This window comes from Tupaia chinensis, unplaced genomic scaffold (genome assembly GCF_000334495.1).
Source record: "Tupaia chinensis unplaced genomic scaffold, TupChi_1.0 Scaffold000708_1, whole genome shotgun sequence".
Lineage (NCBI taxonomy): Eukaryota > Metazoa > Chordata > Mammalia > Scandentia > Tupaiidae > Tupaia > Tupaia belangeri.
In genome coordinates, this window is record NW_006160231.1 from 469,278 (window position 1) to 481,453 (window position 12,176).

The 12,176-nt window shown below is 51.3% G+C and overlaps 1 protein-coding gene across 2 annotated transcripts; it reads left to right on the plus strand.

The window, feature by feature from the left end:
• On the plus strand, positions 1-11,704 carry PSMD2 (proteasome 26S subunit ubiquitin receptor, non-ATPase 2; the record flags this gene model as incomplete). 2 transcript variants are annotated; one of them, XM_006160760.2, is given in 21 exon segments in its annotated part: positions 1-57; positions 395-559; positions 2,925-3,046; positions 3,212-3,436; positions 3,703-3,861; positions 4,008-4,152; positions 4,334-4,394; positions 4,625-4,771; positions 4,936-5,042; positions 5,454-5,581; positions 5,803-5,890; positions 8,137-8,299; positions 8,429-8,530; positions 8,633-8,778; positions 9,189-9,272; positions 9,470-9,638; positions 9,722-9,816; positions 10,198-10,324; positions 10,731-10,849; positions 10,966-11,182; positions 11,461-11,704. In XM_006160760.2, coding segments are annotated over 20 exon segments (2,592 nt in total), but the record flags the coding sequence as incomplete, so codon positions are not given.
• Between the last annotated feature and the right edge of the window lie 472 nt (positions 11,705-12,176).

A 12,176-nucleotide genomic window follows, 5' to 3' on the forward strand; every position in this document is an offset into this window, starting at 1 on the left:
TCGGAGGAGGACAGGCAGCTTCAGGATGAACTGGAGATGCTCGTGGAACGGCTGGCGGTGAGTCATGCTGTCCACCCAGCAGGTGTCCCCCTGAACCTTTCCCACTGTTTGCTCTAGTTCGTTTTGGAGGCAACAGCTGTGTGTGCGGTGGGCCGTGTTTTAGGGTCAGTGTTAGGATGGTCTGAGGAAGGAGGGTATTTGAAAGATTTTACAGCTTTCTGTTTTGGGAGAAGGAGACTACTTTGACCTGGATTCGTTTGTTTTCTGCCACGCAGTGTACAAGAAATTGGGGAATCACAGATGCCTAAGACAGTTATTTCTTTCTTGAGGGAGGTGTTAATTAAATATCTCTGTACGGTGACTTGGAGGGGTTGTGACTCCTTCTTCCCGTCAGGAAAAGGACACATCCCTGTACCGGCCAGCCCTGGAAGAACTGCGGAGGCAGATCCGTTCTTCTACAACTTCCATGACTTCAGTGCCCAAGCCTCTCAAATTTCTGCGTCCACACTATGGCAAGCTGAAAGAAATCTATGAGAACATGGCCCCTGGGGAGAATAAGGTAAAACTTTCAGAAGCTGATGGAAGCCTCGTTTAGGATTTTCTTTTTGCTGAGACCTTGTGAGTTACCGGAAGCCCAGTAGACCTAAGACCAGGTCTAGTTGAACAGAGGTCATCACGGTCAAAATACTCACTGAGGATCTGAAAGGAGGATCAGCTTTTCAGGATGTTGCTTCTGTCATTTATGTTGGTCCTTCGGATTTCATTAGTATGGTGTTTTGTTTGTTTGTTTTTTTAGTTTGCCATAAGGGACATATGCTCAGCAAGGAGACAGAGAGGGAGAGGGAGAAAATGAGAGAGCACCTGGGATGGAGGAGGGGCCGGCCGTGCCACAGTCCTTCTCCGTTCTCTTCTCGGGATTTTGGGCATGCACACTCATGTGCCCAGGGTGTTTTTCAAGCTGCTGAGTCTAGGACTCAGCCATGCAACTGCCTTAACTACCACATCACCTGGCTGGCCCAAGCATGGTCTTTTTTTTTTTTTTTAGGGTTTTTTTTCCCATAAGGCACATGAGCTTACTAGAGAGACAGAAGGAAAGTGAGAAATCAGCCCACAATGGGGATAACCACGTCACAGTCCTCTCCATTCTCTTAGGACTCCAGGCATGTACACACGGGTGCCCTGTGTGAGTTTTAAGCTGCTGGGACTCAAACCACAATTGGCTATGTGAGAGTCCAGTGCCTTAACCACCAGGCCACCTGTTGGCCCTGCATGGTCTATTTCTTTGTGGTTGTTTTTTGAGTTTTTTTCTGTTGGGCACATAAACTCACCAGAGATACAGAAACAGAGAGAAAGTGAGAAATTACCCCCAAGAAGGGATGACTGTGCCGCTATTCCTACTCTATTCTCTAAGGGTTTTGGGCACTCATGCACACGCACCCAGCCTGAGTTTCAAGCCTCCGGGTCTAGGACTTGAACCATATTTGACCATGTGGGAGTCCAGCACCTTACCCACTATGCCATCTGCTGCCCTGCATAGTCTTTTCTTTTCTTTTCTTTTTTTTTTAAGTGAAGAATTATCTATCAATTATTATTATTATTTTTAATTTGCTATAGATCATGTGTGCTCACCAGAAAAGAGACAGGGAGGGGAAGCAAGAAAGCAAGCTGCCAGGTTGGGGGCTCAAACCATGGTCGACCATGTGGGGTCCAGCACCCCAACTGCCATGCCACCTATTGGCTCTTGCATGGTCTATTTTTAACTTAATGTTTTAACCTTGATTTTTCTCTTCTATTCCATGTATATTGATTTCTTTTATCTCTAAACTATACCACTAGATTAATTAACTCTCTCCCTAATTAGTTGTCTTGCTGTTGAAGCAGTATCCTTTTTTTTTTTGTTTTTGGAGAGGTTTTTGCTATAGGGCATGCACACTCACCAGAGAGACAGAAAGTGAGAAATCACCTCCCAGAGGGGATGGCCACGCCGCAATCCCTTCTCCTCCATACTTCTCTTTGGATTTTGGGCATGCACACACATGCACCTGGGGTGAGTTTAAGCCACCGGGTCTGGGGCTTGAACCGCAGTTGACTACATGAGAGTTCAGCAACATAGCCATTACGTCAGCTGCTGGTCCCGCAGCGGTGTCTTTTTTTTTTTTTTTGGAGAGGTTTTTGCTATAGGGCATGCACACTCACCAGAGAGACAGAAAGTGAGAAATCACCTCCCAGAGGGGATGGCCACGCCGCAATCCCTTCTCCATTCTCCTCTTGGGATCTTGGGCACATACGCACACGTGCCCGGCGTGAGTGTAAGCCACTGGGTCCGGGACTCGAACCACAGTGGACTACGTGGGAGTCCAGCGACATAGCCATTACCTAACTGCTTGTCCCAGCGGTGTCTTAATTAACCTTCTTGCTCTGTCCTTGACCTCTGCACAGTCTGTCTTCCATATAGCAGCCATAGTGATCTTTCTGGATCATGGATCTTTTTTACTTAAAATCTTCTCATGGAGTTAAGGTGCTGGACTCCCACATGGCTGATCATGGTTCAAGTCCTGGACCTGGTGGCTTAAAAACACTCCAGGTGCATGTGTGTGTGTGTGTGTGTGTGTGCCACAAATCCTCAGAGGAGAATGGAAGAAGAGGGATTACAGCATGGCCATCCCCTCTGGAGAGTAATTTCTCACTTTCCCTCTGTCTCTTTCTTTCCAACAAGTGCCCTATAGCTAAAGCCAACAAAAGGGGGAGATACTCCAGATTTAGGATTATCGTGAGGCTTAGCATAGCTGATGTGTATGTTTTGAGTACGACTGATACATAGTTTATTAACTTGGGGACAGCGATAGTGACCTTGATCCCGTCACGTCATAGTCCCCATTCTCTGTCCCATTGGGTAAGAAATAAAAGGACCAATTTCTTTGTAGCGTTTTGCTGCCGACATCATTTCTGTTTTGGCCATGACTATGAGTGGGGAGCGTGAGTGCCTCAAGTATCGGCTAGTGGGCTCCCAGGAAGAGTTGGCATCGTGGGGTCATGAGTACGTCAGGTAAGACCTTTTCTTCTTGGGAATCTGAAGGGAGCTCTTAGGCATGACTTTGAGTTCTGTCTTGGAGTCCCAGTGGATTGAATTTCCCACACACTGAATTCCTGGACCCACAGTGCAGTGTTTCCCCAAAGCCGTGCCCCCTTAATGCTCTGGACCTGCCCGTAGGCATCTTGCAGGAGAAGTGGCTAAGGAGTGGCAGGAGCTCGATGATGTGGAGAAGGTGCAGCGGGAGCCACTGCTTACCCTGGTGAAGGAGATCGTCCCCTACAACATGGCCCACAATGCAGAGCACGAGGCCTGTGACCTGCTCATGGAAATCGAGCAGGTGGATATGCTGGAGAAGGACATTGACGAGAACGCATATGCAAAGGTCTGCCTCTATCTTACCAGGTGAGTGATGGGGGTGGGGGTAAGCTGGCCCTCCCGAGCTTCTCTCTCAGCTGTACCACCTCTGTCCTCCCGATCGGCTTCAGAGTAGCCTCGGGCTGGAGTTTAACATCCGTGAGTTTCCTGGGGCCAGAGAGGATCTGCTGGGCAGCCCAGCTCTAGCCCGGTGCCTGGCTGGCAGTCGACGTTCTGTGTTCATTGTGGGTAATGAACGGGGGTAACTGAATGTCTGAGCCTTGCTGAATTCTTTATTCCTTTTACCTTTGTAGCTGTGTGAATTACGTGCCCGAGCCTGAGAACTCTGCCCTGCTGCGTTGTGCCTTGGGCGTATTCCGAAAGTTTAGTCGCTTCCCTGAAGCCCTGAGGCTGGCATTGATGCTCAATGACATGGAGCTGGTAGAAGACATCTTCACCTCCTGCAAAGATGTGTATGTAGGGAAGAACTTGGCAGAGGACGTGAGCGTGTGCCCGGGGTGTTCGCGTGAAGACCTGGGGCTTGCGGTTTCTGCGTAGAGCCTGGGGGCTCTCCTGTGCCCTGGTGAACGGGGTGAGCGAGTGGATGGTTCCCCCACAGGGTGGTACAGAAGCAGATGGCATTCATGCTAGGCCGGCATGGGGTGTTCCTGGAGCTGAGTGAAGATGTAGAGGAGTACGAGGACCTGACGGAGATCATGTCCAACGTGCAGCTCAACAGCAACTTCTTGGCCTTAGCTCGGGAGGTGAGACTGCCCTTTCCTGTCATGGTTTTCAGTTGTAATGGTACCTGGCCTTTCGCTTCCCTATCTATACCTGTGACCAGACTCTTCTGGTTAGCGTCACCTTGGTGGAGTAGTAGAAGGGGTGGCTGGGGGAGTACATGGGGAGCAGTTGTGACCCTTTGATCCACAATCCCTTTTGCAGCTGGACATCATGGAGCCCAAGGTACCTGATGATATCTACAAAACTCACCTAGAGAACAACAGTGAGTAGCCCTCTGTATGCAGGGGCTCGGAGGATTGTTAGTTATGCCCATGGTGTTGGTGGGGAGGGTGGCTTGGCCAACCTGATACCGAGCTCAGAATTCCCATAGACCTTTTTCTCCGGGTCACTGCTCGGAGGCACAGATGAGGACCTGTAGACCACCCCTCGCTGTGTTCCTGTCTTGTCCTACTGCGGATCAACCTTCCTGTTCTGCTTCTCCCTCCCACACAGGGTTTGGGGGCAGTGGCTCTCAGGTGGACTCTGCCCGCATGAACCTGGCCTCCTCTTTTGTGAACGGCTTTGTGAATGCGGCCTTTGGCCAAGACAAGCTGCTGACGGACGACGGCAACAAGTGGCTTTATAAGAACAAGGACCATGGTATAATTCCTGCGTATCTTTGTGTCACTTTGTCCCTTGTTTTGTCCTCCTAGTGTCATGTGTTACCTGACAGGGGATCCACAGTGCAGTTCCTCAGAGAGCACTTTATAGTGGTTTCCTCAGGGCAGGGCCACTGTAGGACTGATGGGTCTTCCTCCGTGTAGGCATGTTGAGTGCAGCCGCGTCCCTTGGCATGATTCTTCTGTGGGATGTGGATGGTGGCCTCACCCAGATTGACAAGTACCTATACTCTTCAGAGGACTACATCAAGGTTGGTGTGGGCGCAGCCCACTCGAGACTTCCACCTCCCATATTCTCTTATTGCTGTAGGGTGCATGTGCTCACTAGAGAGGCAGAGACAGCGAGAAATCACTCCCAAGGGGAGGATGGCCACGCCACAATCCCTTCTCTGTTCTCTCAGAATCTTGGGCATGTACACACATGGACCTGGTGTGAGTTTTAGTCACCAGACCCGGGTCTTGAACCACAGCCGACTCCTTGGGAGTCCAGCAAAGTAGCCATTAGCCACCTGCTAGCCTCCACCTTACATATTCTGATTGTCAGCAATGCCTCCCTTTCACTGATGGGGTCTACCCAGTTTTTAACCCCGGTTCAGACCCTGGGACCGCCTTCACAGCGAAGGCAGAGTAGCCTGAGTGAAGGACCCGCTTGCTCTTTGTAGTCAGGAGCTCTCCTTGCTTGTGGCATCGTGAACTCGGGGGTCCGGAACGAATGCGACCCTGCTCTGGCACTTCTCTCAGACTACGTTCTCCACAACAGCAACACCATGAGACTTGGCTCCATCTTTGGGTAAGGCTTCTTTTTCTGGTGGTGCTCAGCTGGCAAGCTCTGGAGAACAGGCACTGGGCCTTCTTCACCTCTGTGTTGCCAAGAACTAGCCATGCCTTTTGAGTATTTGGCTCTTGAAATTTATTGAATTGATAAAAGATGAATGAATGACTGTCTTTTTGTTCCTTTCTTGCCATGCCCTTGGGGATGTGCGGGGAACTGCCCCTCCGTGGCTTTTACAGGTTGGGCTTGGCCTATGCTGGCTCCAATCGTGAAGATGTCCTGACGCTGCTGCTGCCTGTGATGGGAGACTCCAAGTCCAGCATGGAGGTAAGCCGAGGCTTCGGTCATCCGGGGGAGGTCGGCAGTGTTCTGAGCCTGCCCTCTGCAGTGGGACGAGGGCGCGGGGTGGGCTGCTCGGTGAGATCCCTCAGCTGGGATCCCAAGCCTTGGGTGATGGTGAGGCTACAGAGTTAGTGCTGTTTTGGTCCTGAGCCCCAGCCCTCGGGATCCCAGAGGAGCTACCCAGAGTAGATTGAGGAGTACTGTAGGTTGGGGCTGACGATTCTCATTCAGTGTTCTAGTCATTGGCCAACCTTGAATTTTCATACTTTATTATGTAGAGTTGTTTTAGTGATGAATAAATATAGTAGTTAGAAATGAAGGTTTTAGAATCAGAAAGACCTGAATTCAAGACCAGCAGTTAGCGTAATGGCTGTGTCGCTGGACTCCCATGTAGTTGTCTGTAGGTCAAGTCCCAGACCTGTGGCTTAAACTCACGCTGGGCATGTGTGCATGTGTGCCCAAGATACTGAGAGGAGAATGGAGAAGGGATTGCGGCGTAGCCATCCCCCTGGGGGATGATTTCTCACTTTCTGTCTCTCTCTCTTTTTCTGGCGAGTGCATGCATCCTATAGCAAAAACCTCTCAAAAATTAAAAAAAAAAAAAAGAAAGACCTGAGTTCAGTTCCTGTCACAGTCACATCTGCTTACAAACAATGTGATCTTGAACATGTAACTCAATGGGTTTTGGCCTCATTTTTCTCAGTAGTAAAAGGAGAATAACATCGGACCTGGTTTATGGGCTTGTTGTGAGGTTTTACTAGCAAGCAAAGTAGCTGGCAGGGTGGCTTACAGATAGAAAGCACTCAGTAGACAGCCGTGGCTGTTATCTTGACCTCCCCTCGGAAAGGGATTACCACCTACTGCATTAGAGGGTGTCTTGCCAGACTGTTGGAATTAGTCACCTTGAGGCCCAGACGCAGGTGCAGTGGTAAAACGGGACACTCTGTGAGGCCAGTCCACATCAGAAAGCTCCAGGTTTGCATCTGCAGACCTCCCCGAGTGTCCCAGGTGTACACAGTGCATGACCCAGGCTGGCCAAGGCTGGGGGTGGATCATGGCATGAAGACCCTGTTTTGGGGTGCTATCTGTCTCTGTCTCTCAGTCATGGAAAAAAATAAACTTACAAAAAAAAAAAGAGGTAGAGTGGGCTACCAGATGGTGTGGTAGTTAGGGTGCTCACGGATCCCATGGCACACCACAGTTCAAGTCCTGGACCCAGTGGCTTGAATACCCAGGGGCTAGGAGGTGGCATGGTGGTTAAGGTGCTGGATCTCACATGGTTGACTGTGGTTAAAGTCCCAGACCTGGTGACTTGCTTTCTCACATTCCCTCTCTCTGTCTCACTCTGTCTCTCTCTGGTCAAAATTTAAAAATGAATGAATGAATGAATGAATGAATAATACCTTTTCTTTTGGAGAGTTTTTTGCTATAGGCCCACGTGCACTTGCCAGAAAGAGACAAAGCGAGAAACCACCCCCCACCCCACCCCACCCCCGGGAGGATGGCCACACCGCAATCCCTTCTCCTCTATCCTCTTGGGATCTTGGGCACGCATGCACACACACCTGGTGTGAGTTTAAGCCACTGGGTCTGAGACTCGAACTGCAGTCGACTACATGGGAGTCCAGTGACGTAGCAGTTACGCCATCTACTGGTCCCTAAATATTTTTTGAAAGGAAATTAGCTATCTTGAATTAAGGCAGATAAGCATATGTTTCTCATTTAGGAGTTTTAAAAAAAATTTTGCTATAGAACACGCTTGCTGAAAGAGGCAGAAAGTGAGAAAGCACGCCCCATAGCGGATGGTCACGCTGCACAATCTCTTCTTTGTCTCTCCTTTTAGAGTTCTAGACACACACACAGATGTGCCCAGCATGTTTTTCAAGCCTATAGGTCTAGGACTCAAACTGTAGTCAGTCATGTGGGATCCAGCTGTCCTTAACCGTCACGTCACTGGCTGGCCCCTGGGTGTTTTCCCTCCAGTGTTTGTTAGAGGGCATGGGTACTCACTGGAGAGAGAGAGAAGGGGGGGAGTGAAAAAGCACCTCCAATGGGGGGTGGCAATTTTATAGTCTCTTCTCTGTGTCTCTTTTGGGGAGGGGACTTTGGGCGGGACTCGAACTGCACAGCTGGCCATGTGAGATCCAGCTGCCTTAACTCCTGCCACCAGCTGGCCTGGCCCCAAGCATGTTGATAGTGAGTACATGTAATACCGAGTCTCCTGTCTGTAGGTGGCAGGTGTGACAGCTCTCGCCTGTGGAATGATAGCGGTGGGATCCTGCAATGGAGATGTCACGTCCACCATCCTTCAGACCATCATGGAGAAGTCGGAGACTGAGCTCAAGGACACTTACGCTCGTTGGCTTCCTCTGGGACTAGGTCTCAACCACCTGGGTGAGCAGTTGTCGCTGTATTTGGCCAGAGGGCTGGCAGGAACCGGGTACAGCAGGGAGCTTTACATACTGGGCTGCAACGGATGGAAGCAGGCATCCTCTGACCCCAGACGTGTCCTCTGTCCTGTAGGAAAGGGTGAGGCCATCGAGGCAATCCTGGCAGCACTGGAGGTGGTGTCTGAGCCATTCCGCAGCTTTGCAAACACATTGGTGGATGTGTGTGCCTATGCAGGTCCGTCTCTTACCCTGCTGTGTGCTTCCCAGTGATGCTGCTTTCCAAAGTAAGCTTCACCTCGGTGCCTTCTCATTTGTACCCTTTGCCGTCGTGCCACAGGCTCCGGAAACGTGCTGAAGGTGCAGCAGCTGCTCCACATTTGCAGCGAACACTTTGACTCCAAGGAAAAGGAGGAGGACAAAGACAAGAAAGAAAAGAAGGACAAGGACAAGAAAGAAGCCCCCGCCGACATGGGAGCCCATCAGGTGATGCGGGCAGCGCGGCACTCAGTGAGGCTGAGAGAGAAGACAGGCATGGAGGGGAGCGGGGTTCTGTGTTAGAGCCCCCTGGGTATTCCTACAGGGTAGTGTTTTCTTAGACAGGACTTGCGTCAAGCAAGCATCACTTTTTTTTTTTAAGTGTTTATTTCTTTTGTGAGAGAGGAAAAGAGAGAGACAGGGCCCCCAGCGAGGTCTCCAGGCTGAGTCTTCCTCCCAGCCTGCTAGACAGCCAGGATCGCAGGTGTGCCTGGTGTGCTCAGGTCAGCCCAGGGTCCAGGCCTGGGGCCTTCCCACTTGTCTCCAGGGTGGTGCAGTGGCTCCCACCCCTCACCATCGCTAAGCCAGGGTGCCCGTGTTCCTTGAGCTTAGTGGGTCCCGCTGCTCTTCAATTACAGGGAGTGGCTGTCCTGGGGATTGCCCTTATTGCCATGGGGGAGGAGATTGGTGCAGAGATGGCGCTGCGGACCTTCGGCCACTTGGTGAGTACAGCCTGAAAGATTGGACTACACTGATTTTGATGACCTGGGGCTTCGGAGAGACTTTCCTGATGGTTTTCCTTGGCTGGGAAGTAGCGTCTTTGCCGTGTGGTTTCCACACAACTTAAGGCCACCTCCTCCCCTCCATTCATGTGACTGAACTTTTTACTGCATCCCCTGCTGTTTTCTTGTATCCCCAGCTGAGGTACGGGGAGCCTACACTCCGGCGGGCTGTACCTTTGGCACTAGCCCTGATTTCTGTTTCCAATCCCCGACTCAACATCCTGGACACGCTGAGCAAATTCTCTCACGATGCTGACCCGGAGGTCTCCTATAACTCCATCTTTGCAATGGGCATGGTGGGCAGTGGTGAGTATTGGGCAGGAGAAGGTCACAGCCGACTGGGGAAGAGGAGGCCCTTCTCACGGCTCTGCAATGCTGGGTGTTTCCAGGTACCAACAACGCCCGCCTGGCTGCGATGCTCCGCCAGCTGGCTCAGTATCACGCCAAGGACCCCAACAACCTCTTCATGGTGCGCCTGGCACAGGTGAAGATTTCAGTCTTGTTAGAATGTGCCAAGGGAAGGGCCAGCAGGTGGCGTGGTGGTTAAGGGTGCTGGACTCCCACACGGCTGACTGGTGCTAGTCCCAGACCTGCCAGCTTGCTTTCTCACTTTCCCCCCATCTCTCTCTCTTCGTCCCTCTCACTCATCCTTCTCTGGTCAAATTAAAATAAATAATAAATAAGGTTAAATAAAAATAATCCTTAAAAAAAGGAAAAAAAAGAATGTGCCAAGGGAAACACCTATGGTGATGGGAGGGGCTGTGGGCTCTTGCTGGGGGAGGTAAGAGCACGCCATGGGGTTTCTGCTCTGTCGTGTTAGGGGAAATCTCAGATGTGACTCCTGCCTCCACTTGCCTCTTTTCAGGGCCTGACACACTTAGGGAAGGGCACGCTTACCCTCTGCCCGTACCACAGTGACCGGCAGCTCATGAGTCAAGTGGCTGTGGCTGGGCTGCTCACCGTGCTGGTCTCTTTCCTGGACGTCCGCAACAGTGAGTCCCTATGCACTCTGACGGTGCACGTGGTGCCCTGGCTCCACCCTGGTGGGGCCACCTGGTGACACGGGATCAAGACTCCATGCTACTCGGTACCACGCTGGGGTCCCGAGTTCCGTGGGCCTGTGATAGGCCTTGTGTAACTTTCACCTCCTGCTGTTGAGCCGGCCCAGTGAGATGTGAGGGTGATGTACCCCTGCTTGCTCCTAAGTGGGGAAACGTGATTTTCAAGTCCTAGGGTTGGGGCAGCGTGGGGCGTGGCATCTCTGGGTAGTAGTAAGGTATGAGGAGGAGCGCGGGTTCCATTGCATTATGGGGGTAGGGTTGGGGCTGAGGCGGGCTCCCAAGGTTCCGGCCACACCTGTCCTCCTGTCTCTAACCCGGTCCTGTGTGCTTCCCTCAGTCATTTTAGGCAAGTCGCACTATGTATTGTATGGGCTGGTGGCTGCCATGCAGCCCCGAATGCTCGTCACGTTCGATGAGGAGCTGCGGCCATTGCCAGTGTCTGTCCGTGTGGGCCAGGTGAGCGGAACCTGGAGGGAGGGCTCAGGATCGGAGAGTGCACAGAGCATCCATCCGGGCAGTGGGTTGTGGCTGCCCTCCTCTGAGTGCCTTCATCTGAATTGTCTCACCTACAGGCCGTGGATGTGGTGGGCCAGGCCGGCAAGCCGAAGACCATCACGGGGTTCCAGACACATACCACCCCCGTGTTGCTGGCCCATGGGGAACGGGCAGAATTGGCTACTGAGGAGTTTCTTCCTGTAACCCCCATTCTGGAAGGTTTTGTTATCCTTCGGAAGAACCCCAACTATGACCTCTAAGTGGACACCAGGGGCCCCAGCTTCCGATGGATCGGTGGGCAGTGCTTCGTGCTTCCAGGGGTGGGCACTGCTCCAGCCCTCGGGGGGATTCTTACCTCCTGTTCTTTTGTTACTGAGTGAGATAACTGTTGAATAAAGACCTTTATCTCCAATGTGTGCTTCCTGGGGCATCATGGTGGAGGCCAGCCTGGGGGTGGTCAGTGGAGAGGGCATTGTTTGGAGCAGCCCTGAGCTTAGGTTGCCCTGAATGGAAAAAAGAAGCTCCCTTTTCTTCCTCTCCTCCACCATCATCTTCTGTTTTCATTTTCTTAGGACCCTCGGGAAATAACGAATGTAATGGATCTTTCTGGGAGATGCACGCACACATTTTTGCGAACTCTTAGGCCTGACTTGCCAGAGACATTGTGGACCCCGGCCTGTACTCTCTTCCCTGTGTACTGGTTTATCCCCGAGTCCATCTTCTGACCTTCGCCTAAGGATGCCCGAGAGAGGGAATCCCCGTCTTTTCCTAATTCAGCTGTGTGCTACTAAATGAAAAGGACATCTTTTCCTCCTGTGACTCTGTCCCTCTTGAGAGGCTGTTCAGATTCGACCATATTAACATCTATTGGGCCATTGTAGAAATGACTGCAGAAAATTTTACTTCCTTTTCTTTTTTTTTTTTTTGTTTTTTACCATAGGATGTGCACTTGCCAGAGACGACAGTGAGAGGGAAGGTGAGGAATCGCCCCTCCCAGAGGGGACTGGCCATGCCACAGTCCCTTCTCCATCTTCCTCTTGGGATCTTGGGCACATACACATGTATACAGTGTGATTTTCTTTAATTTTTTAAAAAAGAATTACAAAGTTTACCATTTCTGTATGTATTTTAATTTAACCATAGAGGGACAGAGAGCAAGTTGGCCGTGTGGGAGGCCAGTGCCCTTTACCACCATGTCACCTGCCAGCCCTGTACCCTGCCTGATTTTCTAGCTGCCAGGTCAGAGACTCAAACCGGCCATATGGGAGTCCCCACACCTTCACCACTG